This window comes from Megascapheus bottae, chromosome 1 (genome assembly GCF_031878675.1).
Source record: "Megascapheus bottae isolate mThoBot1 chromosome 1, mThoBot2.hap1, whole genome shotgun sequence".
Taxonomy (NCBI): Eukaryota; Metazoa; Chordata; class Mammalia; order Rodentia; family Geomyidae; genus Megascapheus; species Megascapheus bottae.
The window spans coordinates 95,340,240-95,363,116 of NC_143509.1; the positions used below are offsets into that span (position 1 = coordinate 95,340,240).

General features: G+C 38.2%; 1 protein-coding gene across 7 annotated transcripts in view; it reads right to left on the reverse strand.

Annotated features, from left to right (window-relative positions):
• Positions 1–22,877, reverse strand: part of Grik1 (glutamate ionotropic receptor kainate type subunit 1) — a 353,747-nt gene that overhangs the window by 118,710 nt on the left and 212,160 nt on the right. For all 7 annotated transcript variants that reach the window (XM_090348515.1, XM_090348492.1, XM_090348500.1 and 4 more), the window contains exons 2-4: positions 22,275–22,442; positions 18,509–18,766; positions 4,991–5,172 (exon numbers count right to left, since the gene is read on the reverse strand). In XM_090348515.1, coding sequence (XP_090204641.1) covers positions 4,991–5,172; positions 18,509–18,766; positions 22,275–22,442 — 608 coding nt within the window. The remainder of the gene's footprint in view (positions 1–4,990; positions 5,173–18,508; positions 18,767–22,274; positions 22,443–22,877) is intronic.

Consider the following 22,877-nt stretch of genomic DNA (forward strand, 5'->3'; position numbering starts at 1 on the left):
GGTTTTTTGAGCGCTTAATTGGAGATAAGCGTCTCCTGGGGAGTTTTCTGCCTAGAGACAGCTTTGAACCGAAATTCTCAGATCTTAGCCTCCTGAGTAGTGAGGATTGAAGTGCCTGGGCTGGAAAAAAAAAAACTTGCAAAAATTATGTTAGAAAACTTCTAACATAGATTCCCATTCAAAAGAGATACATGAGATACTCAGTATCAAATAGTATAGGTGGAGTTGGGGATTTATAGGAAAAGACAAAGAAGACTTGGTTCTTTTAGAACTTACTGTATAGCAAGAATTTCAGAAAACTCATGAGTAAATGTCTTAACTACCTATTTTAATAAAGTTATGGAACAAACTAGGTAAAATATAGGGGTAGAGGTATTGAGAAAGGCTCTTTTACTCTTATTTTTCAAGAGATAATCATAAAGCCCACTTCAGGGTGAATGAAGTTTTCTAGGCTCTGTCAAGGGCAGATCGGAAAGACTGTGATATAGAAAGAGGATTCTGTGTTAAATAGCCAAATCGGACTTGGTTACGGCAGGTATTGGAGGCTACAGCCTGGCTACACCTCTAGGGAAGAAAGAAGCAGGGTCAGATCTTGTAGGTTTGTGTGTCTGCATTAAGACCAGGCCAGTAGAAAATAGATAAAATTAATATGCTCACTAAGCTTCAATTTTCAATCTCCAAAGAAGATTAACACTAAGCATGTCAAGTGTCAATGTATCAGTTAAATGAGATAGTTATTTAATACCAAGAACTGGGCCAGACACAAATTGGAAAGGTCTTAATATCTTTCCCTTACTTTTTTAAACTCATCTGCTATCAGCTACCCCCATGGTAGAATCACCCAGTGTGAATGACAGCAAGTGTGTAACAGTAGCGGTAAAGAGAGACCTCAGGGAGTGGTGGAAAAATGAGAGGTAAACAGATGAAGAAGTAGCATGCTTTCAAACATCAGGACATCTGCTGGGAGGTAGTTCAAGGGTAAGGTGAGTCAAGGAATAGATCACATGGCCTGCTGGTTGTTGGGGAGTAATTCTGTGACTATAGACATTTCCAAAGACAGTTTGTTCATATGAAAGCCTTGCTTCTCTGGAGCCTAATCAAGTCTTGACATTTGAATTTTGAACTAATTTTTGGGGAAATAACTTTTCAGATTCTCATCATATAGTACTTGTTCAATATGAATAGAAATAATTACTTTGCCAAGTGATTAACATGCCCAAGAATAACTATAGACTTTTCTCCATTTTTAAACTTTTAGATAAATGTCAAATACCTTCTTTAAAGTGCATTTAATTTCTTTTTTTTCTGAATCATTAAAAAGTAGAAAACTATGATAGAGGTACAGGAAAATGATGAACAATGATGGGAAATACAGTGGAGGAGAAAGCCAAGCAGACCTGGCAGAGAAAATAGTCTCTGCAAAGATTTTCACATACACACACACACACACACACACACACACACACACACAGACTAAAAACTATTAATATCAATCTCCTGTAAAAGAAACAAGTCCACAAGTAGGGGTGTTATTCCCTAGATATTTCTGGGTGGTTAATGATGAAGTGAACACCCGGGCTCCTAGCATGCCGTATGGTAGACCAGATGACAACCTGGCTTTGCAGAATGACTTTGAGTGGACTACTTAGCCTATTGGACTCTCGATTCTCTAAACTAGGAAGTGAAGAGACTAAAAGACTCACTTCAGGGTTTCTTGAGATGGTGTGACATGATGATGGATCATGCTAGTGTCAATATTAGACCTGCTAAGGTCTCCAGTAAGGGGGCCTTTTCCTCATGTAGAATGATTGTTTGAGAGATGACTCCTTTACCTCTTCCTCCCAGCAAACATCCAGTGACAGCTCTGGATGGATATTCTGTTTCTGTAGGTGTTGGTCCTAGGTTAAATTGAATCACACAAGTGTTCAGATGACATTTTCACCACTGTAAAAACTCCTGAGATATCCAATATAAAATTTTCAACCACAATAGGCTCTGGAATGCCAAGGGGATCCCATGAAGCCAACCTGGGTGCTATGCGGTGATTTTAGGAAGGATAGTTGGGTCTTCACATGTCATAGAGTATGTCTCTTCTGTCCTTTCCACAAAGCCTCAGTTACTACTGAAAGGACTGGAAGGATACAAGATGAACCAGAAGAGAGAATGGAGGGGAAATGGTGCTCATACTCACTTCAAGGTTCTGCCAATCCTTCTTCCCTACGAGGCTTTCTTTCTTTCTTTCTTTCTTTTTTTTTGCATTTTTATTGTAATTAATAGAAGGGTTACAGTTATATTCACCAGACAGAAGGTGCATTACTTCATACATATTGATACCCCTTCTCATGTTTTTGTCCCCATTTCCCTCCCCCACCCCTCCTCATCTTGTTTCCCCCCTTCCCTTTTCTACAGGACTTTCTTTTGGTTTTAATTATTCCTAGGAAAATGGAATCTCTAGCATGCTGGAAAGGAGCTACTTTTTGCAATGGGATGCAATGTTTAGTTTTTAAAAGAGAGGGGAAAATATAGCAGTCCATCCTGTGGCCTACTACTTCTTTTGGTGAAAGGCAAAAGATTTGTATGATCCGAAGAGAAACCAGAATATTGACCACTATTTCTCTTTTGGGAGAGAGATGGAGGGCTTTGTGAGCTCAATGGCATGGTGCAAGCAGAAGTCAAATTAGCAAATTATCCTCTTGAATATAACAGAAGTCCTCCAATCCTGTATTACAAGCTCCTGGGAAGAAATGCTTCTTTGCATTTTGAGAGCTACGCATAACATCTCTGGGTGGTTTTCTCCATTCTGAACTGCACACCATTACCTAATTTGATCAACTGTCTTGAGTCGCAAATGAAGCTTTAAGTTACAAGATTGTTGATTGTATTTATTTAACTTTAAATTCCTTAGTTATGGACATCATTGCAATATGCTTGCTTTCTGCCTAAGAGGTCATTATAATATTGAAGTAACTGTAATTGTGATGATCATCTAGAAGGGAATAACAACAATGCTTTTGTCTACCTAGAGAAGTAACACGTCATGGTGGAGAGAGCAACTGGGTGTGTGGTTCTGGAGGGGTCCCTTTGTGTCTTTCTGCACAAGAGGATTAGATCAGTCAAACCTGGTTGGTTATAGGCAAATGCATGAGTCTGGCGAATTGTAAAGTGGGTGAACATGTTTTTGGAGGCATAGTTTTGGAGCCTGAACATCTAACATTGGACAGCTCCATCTGTTTGGCTTTTGGCAAAGGCTTCTCAGTTGGGGACACGACAATACTGGGAGCACTTCTGAGAGAGATCACAGAATGAGACAGGAAGCCAGGGAGAGGCAGGAGCCAGGGATGTTCTCTTTATATCAATCAACCTATGTGAGGACTAAACAGGGTCCCATGAGAACTATATGGATCCCTGGGTCCCTTCTGAAGAACTCACCTTGATGATGACATTCTCTTCCACTAGGCACCATCCCCACCAGGACCACACCAAGAATCAACAACCTCCCACAACACAAAACATTGACAGACACAACCAAACCCTATCCAAGTACTATCAGGTGCCCAATGGAATTTTTAAAGGGTAGCAATCTGATAGCCAATGCTGACATCTGGTTAACTTTTTGGACTGTGTACTTACAGTGTAATTAAGACCTGAATTCTGAAATCAATGATTACAGAGATATTGTCTGTCTATGGAGACAGAGCATGAGCGAGTCAGGACAGATGACCAAAGAAAGTTCTTCTAGGAAAAGAGATGAACAGTTTTGACTGTGGTGAGGGAGGCTGGTATGTATGCAATGACTGCCTATTCCAAATCAACCACACAGCAACTGCACAGATTTTAATGAAGGAACACAATAGTACGTTGCGTTATTTTTAGGGAACAACATTAGCTTTCATGGCAATAACCCCTAACATATAAAGAGCTACCCAGGTTGTCACATAAAAATCATTTATTACTGATTCTCCTATCATCTTCTGTCTAGCATTTGATGAATGAGGTGGTGAGGAGAATTCTTGATCACTAAGCACCAGTTGCTAATAGAGTGTCCAGCTCTCAAATATGACAATCAGAAATGTCTCCAGATACTGTCCAAAGGCCCTGGGGAATACACTGAAGTGAGACTGACTCACTTAAGCATAAAATTAAGGGCTCAGTAATTGCTACTTTATTATTGTTGTTATTTTTAATCTATAGTATCATGTTTCATCTGAATAGACTGACTAGGTATTTCTAGCCACATTATCTGTGAAGATAAAAGGATAGAAGTTCTTTGTCTATAGGAAGTAGAAAAGAAAAACATCTTTCTCTGACTCTCTTGTCCTCTCACCTCCCTTTTTTATTATCTATCAGTCATGGGTCTTGAACTGAGGGCCTGAGAGATATTCCTGAGCTCTTGTGCTCAAGGCTAATGCCCTACTACTTGAAGCCATAGCTCCACTTCCAGTTTTCTAATGGTAATTGGAGGTAAGACTTACAAAGTCTTTTCTGCCTGGGCTACTTTTAAACTTTGATCCTCATATGTCAGCCTCTGAATTACAGATGTGAGCTATGGGACAACACTGGCTCTTCTGTACCTCTAACCTCCCCCCTCTTGCTTTTTATTTAACTGTGCTTAGAATCCTGCATATTTGACCAGATACATCTTGCAGAGAGAATATTTTAGGGTAACTCAGACATTGGTTGCATGACAGCTGGTTCAATCTTTGTTAGAGATGTTAAGAAAGTAGTTATTTGAATGACCTTGAAATACTACCTTGATTCTCTCATCTTCTGTTGGCAGGGCCCACATTTTATCTCATATACACAGAGAAACATCCATCTAGTACTAAACTAAACTCCCTAAGCATTTGGCTCTTAAAAATGTTCTGAAAATTGTAAGCTTTAGGACATTCTGGAGTACTGCAGTTTTCTCATCTGAAAAGCAGATGACACTTTTGAGAATGCAAAAATGGTGTCTCCCCCAGTCTTCTATCTCTTCCCCACATCCTCTTACCTGCTTCAGGATTTCAGCAGCTGTTTCATGCGAACAATCAAATATCACATAGAATTCCCTGCCCTTCTTCATCTCCTTGAGTAGAGGCTTGGCATCTTTATTCCCGGAGGGCAGCTGGCGAATTTTGATTTTAATGTTATATCTGGAGGGAGCTTTGATGAGCTCTTGCAGACGAATTAGACCTGGAAAATGACATCCAATCATGCACAGAAGACTGATCTGTATTGTTTATTGCCATTTAAACTCAAATGCATCTCATTCCCCAAACGTATCAAGCGGCCACCTACCTAAAGGTTACACTATTGACTTCACATTTGTCATTCCTCTTTCTGTGGTAGATTACACCGATATTTTCCCTTTGTGGGGATGTGTCCTGGAAGCACAATTTTCCCAAGTGCCTTTGAAATTCATTTAGAATTCCTTTGGTCCTCTCCAGCTTTCAGCCAGCACTTGAGATAGCTACCAAATTACATCTAGGACTAAAAACTTTCATAAGCAAAAAGATGCTTGAAGTTTCTAAAGGAACTCACTCACAGATTCTCATCACATTGAAAAACTGTGTTAAAAAAAACCCAAATGAACAAACAACAACAACAACAAAAACAAAGTAAGTTGTTTACTGCCTATGGGAATTTTCCACTACAACAGAGACAATTTCGAAAGTATTCACAGGACAACTGTGAAATATACTCTGCAAGACACCAGATTTGATATATTGGTTTGTTTTTTCTCATTTTATTTATATAGCAGTTTAAATTGGAAAGATACATCTACTACCACAGATAGATTTAGTTCTGAAATACAATAGCTGCATTAATGGTACAGTTTTTCCAATTCCAACCGAAAGGGCAGTGAGGTGGTACATAGTTGTAGAACCATGTTCAGGCTTAGTCTACATTATCCTCTTTTTCTTTGTTTTTGATCACAAAGATAGAATTGCTAGAATAACAGCTTTCTTGGTCTCTTGTTACTTCACAGATCAGTTATATGGTTGAAGTCTCTCCAGTATTAAAAATGAACCACTTGAGACTATGGAAAGCAGTATGGCAGTGCCTCAAAAGGCTAAACATAGAGCTTCCCTATGACCCTGCAATTCCACTACTTGGCATTTACCCAACCATCCAGAAACTAGGGCATACTAAATCCACCAGCACATCAATGTTCATTGCAGCATTATTCACCATAGCGAAGATATGGAACCAACCTAGATGTCCCTCAGTTGATGAATGGATCCACAAGATGTGGTATTTGTACACAATGGAATTCTATGCTGCTGTCAGAAAGAATGACATCGCCCCATTTGTTAGGAAATGGAAAAACTTAGAAAAAATCATATTAAGCGAAGTAAGCCAGACTCAAAGGAACTTAGGCTCAATGGTTTCCCTCATTCAGCATAACCAGTAGAAACCTTGGGCTCTAATAGCAAAGATTTGCAATAGAGCAAAAACTTGATACATAAGACCATATAGTATGAAGCTAATTGAATGGACCTCTAGGATATTGAAACAAAAGCCATATAATGAATGATTGCTGTCCTTAAGGTGCTATGTTATCTCACATCTCTTTTGCTGTTCCTTTGTTATCTCATATTGTCACAATATCTCACTTTGTTATCTGATATATTGGATACATTTGTATTTGGTTACTTGAAATTGGACAGGGAAGGGGGGAAAACCAAGAGGGGGGGTGGGGGGGAGGGTAATGGGGACCAAGACATGTGGAAGGGTATCAATGTATGTGAATTAATGCACCTTCTATCTGGCAAATATCATGTAACCCTTTTATTAAATACAATAAAAACTATTAAAATAAATAAATAAATAAAATGAACCACTTGTTCTCTCTCTTTCTCTCTGTCTCTTTCTTTTTGTTTTCTTGCCAGTCCTGAGCTTGAACTCAGAGCCTGGGCACTGTCCTTGGGCTTTCTCAAAGCTAACACTCTTCCACTTGAGCCAGAGTACCACTTTCGGCTTTTTCTGTGTATGTGGCACGGAGAAATCCCAGGGTTCATACATGCCAGCAGGTACTCTACCGCTAGACCACACTGACGGCCCCCACTTGTTCTCACTGTGACACCTCACTCATTCACTTGGAGTGGAAAGTATGTCCTGGAAGCACAGATGCCAGGCCAGTGGGATGTCCTTTTCTCAAGTTCTCAGAGCCCCCAGGAGCTTTCCACTCCAGAAACTCTCCCAGGGCCAATGGAGTCTCATCTACCACTGAATTTCCTAGACTTAGAGGCTGCTGTGGTTGGAGTAACCTGTTCCAGGTCATGGAGCTAATAATAATGGCAGACACAAAGCGAACCGCCAAGAGCCCTCTTGGATTCCAAAGTAGGGCTCTTTTCACTAGGTCAGTGACGTCATCCGACTTTAAGATCTCAGATCAACAAATCCAATGACAGCTTGATTGCTGAAGTGATGAATTATAGAGCAAGATGTTTGTGTAAGTAATCAGGGAATGAAAACTTTGGGCTAGTACAAAGTACAGGGCATTTATTTCACATATTCATGTATGCAACAGCTATCCTCAACAAAGTGTTCCTCTATTTATACATTTGGTTCATGAAAGAAAAGTATGTATTAGGGCAGGAAGAGGAAAAAGCAGAGTGGGAGGGGCTGGGACTCAATACAAAAGATCAGTTTTTAGTTGGAATACATTTGTCTTTATGAAACATTCATCAACACACCTTCCTTTTCTCTTGTTGCCAGTATACAGGTGAAGTGGTGTCAGGCAGGGGGAGAAAGAACAGATTTTAAGATTGTAGGCTCAGAGTTGTGAGAACAATGAGTAAGGAACAGTGATTTACATTTCTCTTCCTGAAGTAGTTATTTGCTTAAGAAAAGATTTTCTGCCTTCATTAGGAAAATGACATATCACTTGCAATTCAGAAGGCTTTTTTTTTTTAGCACACAGGAAACAAAATTTAGAGAAAGCGGTTCGTTTACATGTGCATTTTTGCAACCATCCATCAATCCTTTACCTTTCACTGTAGTGAATAGTTTTAAAAAATACTTGTTAAACAAACATTTACATTGGGAGAAGGGAAGTGATGTCCAAATACTAACTGGCTTTCCTGCCCTTCCCCCTATATTTGGCTTCCCCTGACCAAGCTACCCACTCTGCCAGGACTCCTGAAGGAGTGAATGGTAAAGGTGCTTGCAACATTGCGAACTGGGATGATTTTATGGCCCACTGATGTAGAGAGACTTTTAAAAATGACATGCAGATAGGGAGAAAAACCAGACAAATTCAAGTGATTGGCATTATAGAAAAAGCTGATCTCATCTGGATTTTTCAAAAATGTCAATGTCATAAACGACAAAGAAAAGCTGAATTGTTCTGGTCCAAAGGACATGGAAGAGATTTCACAGCTAGATGCAATCGATGATCCTGGAAAATCATATGAGCCAGAAATATATATGAATCTGCAGACATATTCATGCATATAGGTATATATAATGTGGTGTAATATGAATATATCATTTTATATACATCTAGATAATAGTGTAGTCAAAAACCCTGTATTTGGTAATTTTGTATAATTTTGGTAATTTTCATTGTTATAGCAGCAAAACTCTGTTCTTAGGATATGTACCCTAATATATTTATGGGCCAACAGGTTGTAATTCAACAATTTACTTTAAAAGGATTAAAAAGTCTCAATACTAAACATTATTGTTGATACAATGGTTTCTTTTACAATGAGGGAATGCTAGAACAAAGAAATAAAACTGGTCCAGTAACAACTGCTGAGTATGATAAGAGTTTACAGGACTTTGCATAGTATATGCCTTGCAACTTTTCTCTGTGTTCGTAAAAACAAACATGCAAAATAATATCGTGGGAGGTACTTCTCCCTACCCACATTCCAGGGAATGTGACTGGAAAGGTACATTTGGTCTTTTCGAAAGTGCTTTTAAGAGAAAATCCTGTTTATTTCACACGAATGTGAGCAAGGCCCTGCATATGGAGATAACTTTCAAAACTGTCAGTTTGGTCAGTTCCAAACACCTGCTTTGGCCCCACATCTTCTCTGTGTGTTCAGATGTGATACAGAGAAGTACTGATTTGCATATATATTGAGCCACTCAGGCAAGAGGTGAAGCAGATGGAAGAGGAAAAAAAATCCTGCTCTTTCAGTGGTTATTTAAAAATCCCCACGCTTTTTTCTTAAGTAATAATAAACCTTGCTATTTACATTGCTCTATTTCTGTTAAGTTTGCTCCATGCCTTATAAATGGCTCAGTAAGCCTAAGAATATACTTGGGTGCCGGTGCTATTTCTCAGTGAGGAAAGCGAGGCACAGGGAGGTTAATTGTCTGGATCAGCCTGGAAAAGGAGTCACAAACACCAGGAATTGGAGGGGACCTTAAAGGTCAAACCCTACTTGAAGCAAGATTTCCCTTTACACAGCGGCTGTTGAACGAGTCGTAGGTTGAGAAATTTCCTCCTCATTCCATTCCTCCATAGCTTCAGTTGCATTTAATGGGTTTCGGCTCAAAGGAAAAGACCTAAGTTGTCTTGAATCTTAGTCCCACTCCCTATTCATTAAATCACATGAGAGGGATGCTGGCCGAAAAAAAATGAGTCTCAGAAGCCATTGGGACCCAAAGATCAGATCGCACATTTTAAATGTTAATTTCTTCTACACTTGAATTTAGAAACATGTCAGATGACATTTCCACCAACTTGTAAGTATATTAATATATCCAAATCTAATAGGATTCAAAAGGGAATCTGTGCATAAAATGTGAATCCTCATGAGAGGAGGGAAAAAATCAGAACTGAAACAGAAAGGGTTAAGAGCCATCAGAAAGAATGACATCACCCCATTTGTAAGGAAATGGAAAGACTTGGAAAACATATTAAGTGAAGTAAGCCAGACACAAAGGAATATAGGCTCAATGGTTTCCCTCATTTGCAATACACACCTTGGACTTTCCTAGCGGAGGATCACAATAGTGCAAAACCTAGGTACATATGGTCATATAGGATGAAGCTAAATGAAAGGATCTCCAGGATATGGAAACAAGAGCTTTACCTTGTGTGATTGTTGTTCTTAATGTACTATGTTATTGCTCTTCTTTTTTTGTTGCCCTTTGGTTAATTTCATATTGTTATAGTATCTGACTTTGTTACCTGGCATATTGTATATATGTTTATTTGTTTATTTGAAATGGGAAAGGGAAGGGGGGAAAACAGGGTGATTGGGAGGGGTTGGGAGGAGGGAAATGGGCACAAAAACATGAGAAGGATTATCACTGTGTGAAAAGTAATGCATTTATCTGGGGAATATAACTGTAACCCCTCTATACATTACAATAAAATAATAAAAATTTAAAAAAGAGAAAGAAGAGAGATGATTACCCAGATAAGCACAATATTTCTATATGAAGATCTTCAGACATATGATTTTTCACAGTTTCAGCAGAAAAGGCTAGGTAAAGACAACCTCAAAGCAAATCATATCTTGTGATTACAGAAAATCTTCTAAAGAGTCTAGCTAATGCGTTGGAGATGAACTGTTACAATGATCTCCACTAGAATATTTGGATCCCAAACTGTGGATAACAGAAATGGTAGCTAAAAATAATATCCCTCACATATACTATATATAAACTGGGTTCCTGAGGAGCATTCTAAAATTTTGAATAGTGTTCTACTCAGGAGATTGAAATGGACATACGGACGTGAGAATGCCATGAGGGAAAAGGAAACAAAGAACTCTATTGTTGCTTGTCAGGATAGAGTCACAAAAGGACTTTCCATCTCTGGCTATTCAGGTGGAGTTGGGAGGGCACAAGACAAAATTCAGCCAGTGCACTGGTTCTAACAATGCAGTGGGTAATTTATGATTGCTGAAAATTAAAGGATCCCTTTGTTGTATTATTCAGCATGGACCGTGTATAGAATAGCTTCCATTTTGGCTGGGTATGCCATGAGAAAAATGCCTCTTCTCTTTAATTCTAAATTTCAGGCTTCGGTGAAGACTTTTGGCTCAACATCTTTTTTGTTCTTTTGGGGGAAATGGAAGTAAAGGTCACAGACATTTAAAAATAAGTAGTATGTAGGTATAGCCATAAGAACAAATGCTTTACTTCCTCAGAGGAAAGAGTGAATATAGTGAATGAGTGCATTATACATAGCATAAGTTTAGCACTCAAGAATTCTGTTATTATTATTTATTCTTGTCATTTCTCTCATATCTTGTCATTTTTCTCATTTCTTGTCATTTCTCCTAGGGTTATTTCTTTCAACCACTTTCTTTTTTTCATATATTTTTATTGTAATTAATAGAAGGGTTACATGATATTTGCCAGATAGATGTTGCATTAATTCCCATTCATTGATACCCTTTCACATGTCTTGGAAACTACTTTCTTTTTTATGTGTGTTCAGTTTATTTATAATTAAGCTTGCTCTGCCACCTTAATGGTATGTTTAGTATAATGATTATAAGCTCTTTTGGTGTAAAATGAGTTTATAAATCTCATAGCTGTGATTTAGTAAGAAAAATAACAAGAAAAATTATTTTAAAAACACAAAAAATAATCAGCAAACAAAAATTTTCCTGAGGAATGCATGCTCTGAGTCTAGGACTGAAATATCTTCCTGTAACTTCTGTCTCCAATGTACTTATCCAGTTCTATTTACAAAACTGAGGAATCTCAACTTTATATCCAGCCCAGACCATTTCAGTAAAAGCCAGACTTATCTATCAACTGCCTAATCATCATTCTATTTAGTTGACTATGGATGAAACTCAAACAGCATATTCATAATGAAATACTTGGTATCCTCCTAATTCCACCAAATTTATTCTGTCTCAAATCTTCTGCATTTCAGGTGTTGGAAAGAATCTCCATCCTTTGGCTCATGTCAAAAACATTAATGTCATCTTGGCCTTGTCTTTCACTCTCTTAAGACCTTCTAGCTTTCAGATTATTACCATTGTCACTATTGTTTATTGTTTTTTGGGGTTTATTTTTCATTTGTCAGTCCATTAGGAAGTAAGTCATTACTTCTCTCACTACCACCATAGCACTATTACATCCTAAGACTGAAAAGCAATTTCCCTGTTCTTATCCACTATTTAAAAATAAACACCATATGGCTTTTGTCTTATTTCCAAGACATGCAGTGTGTTTTTCTGGACTTATGACTCAGTTGAAACATTGAATAAAACTATACTATTTCATAGGAATTAGAGGGAATCAACTGAACATTTTCCCTTAGATGGATTAATTTCACAGGAAAATGTCTGCAATCTGCGATGTTTGAAGTTTCTAAGGTAATTGAGTCCTTTAATTCAAAATCGTCACATAGATGCAAAGGTAGTGATGCATTCTTGATAAGTCATCTTAAAACAGTAGTCTAACTAGGAGATTAGATTCATGCAAATTGAGAATATTCATGATTTTTTAATGTAGTTTCACCAAAGGCCCTGCAGTGCTTTGCCCATAACTCAAACACATCCCGATGCCATCACACAAAAGAGATGACAAAAAGAGGAGGGGCATGTAGAGGTAGATTGTGAATAGGAGGGATTCAGACATGCCTCAGAATTGAACGACAATTCTGTGTTCAAAGTGATGATAGTGCTTCTCAGCTATCACCTCCATCTCTTGCCTTGCTCTCTACTCCAGCTACCTGGTTCGCTTCCATGATTCTACTTTTGCTTCCCAAAAGTGTGTCTTATCAATACAATAACCAGTGGTCTGATCACAGAATGTGAATCTGATCCTACCCCAAATTCTTTTTTTTTGCATTTTTTATTGTAATTAGTAAAAGGGTTACATGATATTTGCCAGATAGAAGGTGCATTAATTCACGTACATTGATACCCTTTCACATGTCTTGGTCCCCATTTCCCTCCTCCCCCACACCCCCCACCCATCTTGGTTTTCCCCCCTTCCCTATCAAATTTCAAATAACCAAATACAAATAAATTCAATATATCAGATAACAAAGTGAGATACTATAACAATATGAGATAACCAAGGGACAGCAAAGGAGATGAGAGACAACATAGTACATTAAGGACAACAATCATTCATTTATATGGCTTTTGTTTCAATATCCTGGAGGTCCTTTCAATTAGCTTCATACTATATGGCCTTATGTATCAAGATTTTGCTCTATTGCAGATCTCTGCTAGTAGAGCCCAAGGTTTCTACTGATTATGACGAATGAGGGAAACCATTGAGCCTAAGTTCCTTTGAGTCTGGCTTACTTCACTTAATATGATTTTTTCTAAGTCTTTCCATTTCCTAACAAATGGGGCGATGTCATTCTTTCTGACAGCAGCATAGAATTCCATTGTGTACAAACACTACAACTTGTTGATCCACTCATCAACTGAGGGACATCTAGGTTGGTTCCATATCTTTACTATGGTGAATAGTGCTGCAATGAACATCGATGTGCTAGTGGATTTAGTATGCCCTTGTTTCTGGATGGTTGGGTAAATGCCAAGTAGTGGAATTGCTGGGTCATAGGGGAGTTCTATGTTTAGCCTTTTGAGGCACTGCCACACTGCTTTCCATAGTGGTTGAACGCGTTTGCACTCCCACCAACAGTCCTACCCCAAATTCTTACCAGTGGGTTTTCCTTTCAGAAATGGGAGAAGCTATATATACACACTAGTCTGTGAATCCATAATCCTTGCTTCTCTATCTCTCCAACCACTTTTTCCCTTTCATTCTCTTCCAATCACAGTCTTCATAGCATACCACACACATATCCGTTACCAGCAACAGAAAGAGCTGAAAAACTGTAGTGTGGAGGAGATTCCAAAGTTTCTGGTTTATTATTAAGATTAAGTTGAGCAAAAATACAGTCTCAGCCAGTTCAGTAGAAGACTTGCCAGTGGACTTTTGATTTGCTGATACTTGGGCTTAAACTCAGGGCGTGGTGCCGTCTCTGAGCCTCTCCTGTGCACAAGGCTTGTGCTCTACCACTTGAGCCACACAGCCACTACTGGCATTTTGTGAGTAGTTTATTAGAGGTAAGAGTCTCATGAATTTTCCTGCCCGGGCTGGCTTTGAATTGCAATCCTCAGATATTAGCCTCCTGAGCAGCTAGTGTTACAGGTGTAAGGAACCTGTGCCCAGTTGGCCAGCAGACTTTTAAAGTAGAATCTATGATTTTGTGATCATAGAAAATTGGTCCCAACAGCCTCACTCTGCCAGAAAACTGTCATATGAAATGAAGTAAAATGTTATTTACAAAAATATGCATGCTGAATTAGATTTGATCCAAGGGCCATAGTTCACCATCTCTATAAATACCACCCCTTAATGCACTAAGAGAAGGATAATGGAAAGAAAGAGAATTACCTAGAGAAAACTTTAGAAAAAAAGAAAATTTGTCTGAAAGCTGAGGTTTGTAAATGCACCAAAGTCCTGTTTAATCATGTGTTCAACTACATCTATACATGTGAACTCAGTTCAGCTTATATTCATGGGTTGCCCTTAATTGTAGTTAATACTAATAAAAATACACATTGATCTTTTGTCCCCTTCTTTGTTTTCACCAAGTGATATTCTGGTTCAGTTGATAAACAAATTTTGAGAGAGGTAATGTGGAGTAGAAAATTGAAATGCTTTTTCTTATTCATACTAAGGATATTGGCTGAAACTATCTGATAAGAAACAAATTAGCAATAAAAAAGCTTAACATATCAATTTAGTTAGAATTTTAGGTAACAGGGGAGCTTAAAATGAAGAGTCAAAGATTCTGGAAATCAATCCTTCTTTCCTTCCTTCCTTCCTTCCTTCCTTCCTTCCTTCCTTCCTTCCTTCCTTCCCTCCTTCCTTCCCTGGAATGGAACATTCTCTTCCAGGCATTCACACATGTTTTGTTCTTTATCTTCTTTAATGATTGCTTTATATAATATTTCCTATTGATATCCCTATATGAAATTGCATATCTCATCCTTTTAATCTCCCAGATGTGGTTTGCTACTTTATTTCCCTTCATATTATTTACTACCATCTGACATATTAAACCCATAATTTGTTCATTAGATGTATTAACTGTGGTTTCTGGATTTATCAAAGATATTTATATTTGTGGTTTGAAATAATGTTTCCAATAATGCCCAGTACCAAATGCTTATTAATCAGTGAAATATCTCTCCCTCTCATCTCCCTTTCTTCCTCTCTCTCTCCTTTCTCCTCTCTCCTCTCTCCTCTTGTTTGTAGGGATGGGTTATAAGCATTAACCATTAAAATCTTCATTTCACTGTACTATGTCTTGAAGTTCATTCTTCGAGCGTGGGTGGATCAGTGCGTTGCTTACACTGGTACAAAATCTAACCCAGCATGAATATTTTCTTGTAAATAAAGTTGTGTTGGTGCACAGCTTGTCCCCTCATTTGTATATTGTTTATGGCTGCTTTCTGGTCAAGTGAAATTGTGATACCCGAGCCCATATAAACACAAAGTCAAAGTCTGTGGGACCGGTGTTGCACTGAACTGGCTGAGGTGACATTTTGCTGAAGCTGGTCTTGAGAAAGCAGAAACTGTTGTCTCTGTGCTTTACTGCATTTGCTGCTCAGCTTCTCGGCTCTTTCCAATGCACAGGAAGGGACTGAAGCCAGCCTTCCACTAGGCCTCTAACGAAATGAAAAGGAGGCCCAGTGGTCAGCAAGTGGTGGGGCACATCCAGAGGTGAGTGTTAGAGACAAGTGTCATCCAGAAAAGAGAGAGGGGGAGAGGAGGAGGAGTTGAAAATTCATCGTCCTAAGTGTTCTCTGGAGCCGTCCTAACATTTTACTTCTAGAGGACAGTGTTCTGCCAGCTAGAACTTTGTGAATTGAATTTTGTCCTCAGAGACAAGCACACTGCTCGTGTTGACTTCCATGAGAGTAATGGGCCATGGGGTCCCTCGACATCTGTGCTGGCTTCAGGCTATTTAACAAACTCCTAAACAAATCCCAATAAAGTGCTCTTTAATGAGTACTTAATTTCGTTGAGGGAGTGGGAGCTGAGCACACCTAAGTCCTTTCTTTTCCTTCAGGTTTGCTAAGTTTCCTCCTTTTTATGGCTTGATAATTACAGCAACCAAGAACCCTGATTCAAGCAGTATTAAACCCACTCAAAGTAACAAGATGTCCGCTTTTATTGATCTCCAGTTGATCTGTTTACTCTCTGGGTTCCCATTTAATGGCTCCATTGATTATTCATTTACATTTTCAATGTTGTGGTGGGCAAAATCATTTTAACATGAATCATCTCTAACTTAATGGGTGACTTAACAAAATTGTCCTGGTTTTTCAATTTCAACAAGTATTTTTCTGAGCATCTGAGCTCCAGCTGAACTTTACAGGAATAAAAAGGTCATTCCAATCAATGTAAACATGATAGAAATGAAGATGATAGACATGATAGTTTGAATTTCTTCTTTTTTTTTTTTGCTATGTTCATAGCAGTCAATTATGGTGACTCTCCTGAAGTCAGGGCAGAGCACTGGCTTTTGTGTCATCTCCTTATTAACTATATTTTGTCCAAATACTAACTTAAGCCTGTAATATCCTTTTAATGAAACTCTCCCTTAACTCCAATTGCTTCAGTGATTTGTTTTCCTCGTATATGGTTTTACTTTGCTAGAGACGGAACAATACTAAGAGATTATGCTACAGAAAACTTACCATAAGGAGACCTGGTATGATTATGTGACTTCTTGAAGCTTCCGATTTAACTAAGATAATGTGGAAGAGCTAACTTGTGTTCACACTATAACATTCTAGACTCTTTGAATACAATTGTGGAATTGTGGAGTTCATTGACTAATAGGTTTTCTTCCTGTATAGGTGAAACTCTAAAAACACATGTGTCTGTGGTTTATTCTTCCTAATTGGACTATTTTTATTACAATATTTATGAATGATAGTTTCAATCACCTACTCATCTTCATGTCTTTCTAAAAATGAGATGAAGCCCCCAAATGCATAAATTTACATTTCCAACCATAATAATCACTTTTTTTCTGATATTATAAACTAGAACCAGATATTAATGGCAAACAGAGGAGGTGTGCTGTTCATTCTCTAGGGAATAAGGGATAATGCTTTGGGGGGAAAGGCATGGGGCAAGGAAATAGTACAAAGTTCAAAAGTGCTTGCTTTTACTAATTTTCACCAAGAATTGTATTGGTCTCATTATCAAATGTGTAGATCAAAGGAAGGATGTAATTTGAATTCTTGGACAAAAATTCAGACAATAGTATTACTTTTTGGAATTATTAAGCTCTCTTCTGTATGGAAGATTTAAGATAGGTTATGTACTGAAACTCAAGTAAGAAAAAATGGAAGTTTTGAGAACTTTCCAGTGTCATGACCCATCAATGTATCACTGGCATAGACCATCTGTGAGAATGCCTTCATTTCTCAAATGCTACCGATCCCTCAGGGAATCTTGGGAAGCTCAGTAAGAGGTAATGAAAGCATTTACTCAGGGTCTGTTTCAGGAAGAAGTAGGACAAACTTGTGGTTGTCTAAGAAAGAGTGGACTTTTCATCCTAGCTGCTGTGAGTATATGGACACTTGGAAGAAAGGGAAGGTAAAAGTGGCTCCATCTTGGAAATAATTTGAACAAAAGGTCTTGGAACTCTTTATGTGGACCTTGGAGAGTTGAACCTAAAGTACAAAAGGGATGATGGACTCTGAAATAGCCTGAAACATAAGTAGAAGGAAGAGGGAGAAATACCTGTAAAAGAAAGGATTCAAATAATGGAAGGGCAGAGGAAGTATCTGATGAGTCTAGATGTTACCAGCCCAGTTTGCATACCATGTCCTAAGCAAGTCGATGGAATGACTCAAATTTCCTCTGGGGCTCATTCCAAAGTCCCTTTGCCAGGAAATGGCTCACTTTGATGTTAGTCTCTAACTGAATTCCACTTAGGAAACTTTCCCTTTCCTACACAGTTACCTATACCTATTTATCAAGTTCCAGTATTCTATGATCATTTCAGTTGCAATCTCAGTGTGTTTTTGACCCTCAGGGTCTTATCCTTTCTAGTCAAGTACTATACCACTTGAACCATGACCCCCCCATGCTTTTGGTTTTAGGTTATCTTTCAGATAAGTATCTCTTACTTTTCTCCTTGAGCTGATTTGGGACTGTGATCTTCCTACTTCCACCTCTTACCTAGCTTGGGATTAGAGCATGTGGCATTTGTCACCGGTCACAATAGAGTTTCACAAATGAAACTACAGCTATAATACCGTAATTGGATGGTAGCATGTATCATTGTTGTTGCATACATTTTTTTAAATGCTCCTAAATTTAATAGTGAAAGGACCAGTAGAAAGGATGCAGAAACAAAACGAACAAAAGGAATTTGAATGAAGTACTGGTGGCATTTCTACATTACCACAGAGTTTTTCAAAATTAGTCACACAGAAGAGGACAATTTTTTTTTTTGTGCTCATCCCTGCAAGGCAAGTCTCTTGCCGACAGAGTACTTGTTCCCTCGGTGTGGTTAGGGGGAGGACTTGTGCGCATCCCATACCTGTGCTGTCTTCGTACACCACAGTCACTGTTTTCCAGTTGTAGTAGAGAACCAGATCTAGGACTGCTTTGCTGATAGCTGCATAATCCGGGTAGAGGTTGATGTAAAATAAGTCTCGATTGTCCACAGAGGGGTGTTTCCAGCGGGTCTGTATGTGGGGAACTTCAAGAGCGTTGCAGATAGATTGCACGGCGCTGACAGAGGAACTATGAGAAGGCCCAAAGAGGGCCGCCACACCAAGAGCCAGTTGGTCGCACGCTGATGATTTCCGCAGACAAGCAAGAAAAGGAGAAGCAGAGCAAGGAAAGGAGACAGAAGAGAGCTCTGTTAATGTCAGTTTCACTTTTTTTTTTTTTTTTTGCTTGGTGGGGAGGCTTGAACTCGGTCTAGGCATTGTTCCTGAGCTCCTGCGCTCAAGGCTACCACCCTACCCCTTGAACCACAGCCCCTCTTCCAGTTTTCTAATGGGTAGTTGGAGAGAAGAGTCTCCCAGCGTATAGTGCCCAGGCTGGCTTTGAACCGTGATCCTCAGATCTCAGCCTCCAGAGTAGCTAGGATTACAGGCATGAGCCCGGCCATTTGACTTTTCTCATTCTTGTATCTGACTACTGGGAAATTTAGAAGTGCTTCCCAGCTTCCAATATTGTTGCACTCCTAAAATATTGATAGGTGTCAATGTAGAACTGATTAGCAGTATATCACTGGGCCAATTCCCTGGAAATAAAAATGAGTTACTGGCTTTACTTCATTATCTTCAATCGGAGACTACATCCCTCACTTGATGTGGTGTTACCCTCAAGCACTCTGTGAGCTAACTAGCAAACCATTTGTCATATGAATGTCAGATGAATTAAGTTCTGTCATATGGCACAGTGGAAACGAATATATTAATGTGGCCATACAATAGAGATGAGAGACCCTGTGGGTAACTACAAAGTTCTTCAGTTCCTAACTTCCCAAAAGTCAGACCAGCGCTCCAGATTATTAGAAATAGTGCTGCTGAACAATGTTTATAAGCCCTACTGACACCCAATGAATCATAAAATAATGGAATCGCAGAGCTGAAAAGGAATCTTTGGAATATCTTTGGTCCATCCACTCATTTGGTAGACAATGGTCTTCCTCATGCCCATTGGTCAGTAGCAAAAGTGAATCAAAGTTCAGGCACCTCAGTTCAAGATCAGCTCAAGGCTGTTTTGGGTACCAGTTATCACCCCTTGTGTAGCCTAACACAAGGCAGTCATCCCATATTAAGTGAAAATGGTTATCATGGGAATTTATTTATTTTCGCTATCAGGATATATACTCAGGAGAATTTAGATTATTTAAAGTGAATGGCAGACAACAAGGCTCTGTTAATACTTCCTCATCGTGGGATACTATCTAGAGATGTTGTGAGAAATCTGTGTACAGCTTGACCCAATGCTCTCTTCAGTGAACTTCAAGTATAAATTCGTTAAGAATATATTTTTCTGTGACATAGACCATTCTATGGAAATAGTTTTTTTAACTGCTCATAATTTAAAGTACATTAGAGCCTCTTATTTTTTGACTGTAGGTAAGGGCACAGTAAAGTGGCATTACAATGGATTGCGAGAGGTGAGGTACCAGCTATTGTGAAAGGTATTTTTAAATATTTCGAAGTATTTGATGCATATTAACAAAATTTTCTTCAGAAGCATTAGATCAGTTTATTCTATACAACTATGTAAAACAGTGGCTCTTATTCTTAGCCTGGCAGGTGATAAGTATAAGTTTAAATGTATTTTCAAATTTATATTAGAATTCTATTTTAAAGGAAGCCATGGCTGCCAAATGATAATTAAATGTCAGAATTAAATAATAGTTATAAACATTTATATGTAAAATAGTGCTGGTTTTAGTAACAATGTCATTTTGTAAATAAACATTAATGGCTCTGTCATTTTCTCTGACTTGGCGTACAAAGAATAATGAAGGAAAATATGTATGAGCAGACATGTAAGAGACAACAAATGTTAACAGTTATTCACAAGTTGTCTGATTGAGCCGTTACATACTGAACTGCCACCAGAGCTGTGTCTGCATTGTGTTGTAGGTGAAAATGGTCATTGTCCTGAGAAACTCACTTCTGGATGTGTTTTCATTAGCCAGCCAGCTTAAGTGTGAGCACAGAGAATGTAAACTGTTATTTTAGCCAGCAGAAACAATGGGTTGAGATTTGTGCTAATATGTAGCTCTGGGATGTTAATATTTCTTGACAGAAAATCAATCTTTTTGAATCCTTTTTTTTGCCAGCAAATTACCAATGTGATGTTTTTAAGTATGTAGGTGGTATGCTTTGAGTTTTTCTGTGAGTTGAATGTGGGTTGAAGCATCATTGGTTAATGTGGTTAGCTTTTTACAATTGTGTAGTTTTGTGTGTGTGTGTGTGTGTGTGTGTGTGTGTGTATGTGTGTGTGTGTGTGTGTTTGAGAGATAGAAAGAAAGAGAAATGGAGACATAGAGCAAATGAAAGATAGGAAATAGATCTGACAAAGGAGATAAGGCATATGAAGATTATGCATATGCCTTGTGAACTTAAAGATAAATAGAAGATTTTACTATTTGTTTATGGACAATTCTGACCTATGGGATGGCTCCATTTATCTTTTTCTTCATTTCCTTCTCTTTCTTTTTATTGTGATACAGGGTCATTTTGTAGCTCAATCTATCACCAAACCCTTCACAACCTCTAAGTACTGGGACTAAAGGCATATAATATTATATCCAGCTTCTATCAATCAGGAAAAAGCAAATAATCTCACACTGAGATCAGAATATTTGTGTAAAAAGACCATTGAGTTATTAACTTTCTCTTCATTTTTCTAAGAAAAGGTTTATATTTGGTTTGTGACAGGACTACAATTTTTGTAGAACAGTGCACCAGGGAAACACACCCTATAATTGAACTAGATTATGTCTGTTAATGGTGGAACATTCAGCTAACATGGAGTATTTTGTTTAATTGTATTTATTGGTATGTTTATAATAGATATGATGTTCTTTGTGAGACAGAGAGCCTCTCTAAATATGGGGCAACCAGCAACTATTCTTCTCTATAAACTTGTTTAGATCAAATGTGATCTTGCTTTGAAATATCATTCTATAGTTGCTCTGAGTATGTCTAAATCAACCCTTTCGTCTCATATGAATTGTTCCATGAGGAATAGCTTGTAGTCTTCCTACAAATTAGATTACCTTTGGGTACTTGTCTTTGTTTCAGAGAGAATAAAGAGAATCAAATTCAGATTTGTTCTCATTGCTGCAATCCTCAAATTGTGCTGTTTGTAGGAAGGGGAAAATAGCAAACTGAGAATAAAACCAGAGTGGTTTATAAGGAGTTAAAATTCATAGGGGAAGTTATAGTTGTCTTGGCTGTTTCCACAAGCACTGTGGATGTGACCTTCCACCATGTTTGATTTGACTGTACTATACAATTTTATGCTGGTATCTCAGTGCTGGGAAGGAAAAACAGATCATGCTTGACATTTTCCATTCACAGCTGAACCAGTTAATCATAGAGTCGAGGGCATGGAAGGGTAAGCTATTGGAAAAGGCACAGAAAAATGGGGTTGGGCAGTGTCCATTAGCTGATTCAGATTACCTTGATCAGGGACATTGAGGACCAAGATTTCCAATTTATACAAAGATGTCCGCTTTGAAAAAGGGCTGGCAGAGAAAATAAGATGACCCATGGAGCAGACTTATCACCCAAAGAAGCTTTTAAAGGTGGAAAAATAGTTACCTCTCCTCGAGGCTTCAAAACTATCAAAAAGATTAATTCTCTGGATGTCATAGGTTAATGTGGTGTTAGGCATCAGAGTTCGGTTTCTGTTAATACTGGTGACTGCAAACTTGAAAGCTAATTCTTCAACATTAACAGGTTCATTTTCCACAGTTTCAAAAATCCCTCCTGCAGAACAAAAACAGATGCATGAAAAGCATTAGTTACATCATTAACATATAACATTTTAAAGAAAGGCAATCTGGAATGACAAAGAGAAGATCTAGTATATAAATTTAGGAACAGTTAGGAAGATTCTAAATCCAGGGCTGAAGGTTTATGTTCATCTATCTGTGTTACATGCACATAAGTATAAATGCATCTATATATATTTATTATTTCAGAATCAGTGCTGGATTATATGGTATTTCAGATGGAATATATATTCCAATTATTTTTTTCACCATGGAAATGTAGTAAATAATATGGTGGAGAATAATGTTTTATGGTTTGGACAAAAATTGTACTGTGTTTGACTTAAACATGGATTGAAAAATGACTTGAATGTGTGATAAAACATGACTTGAACATTTCCTGTTAGGACTATCTGCTTTGAATGAAAAT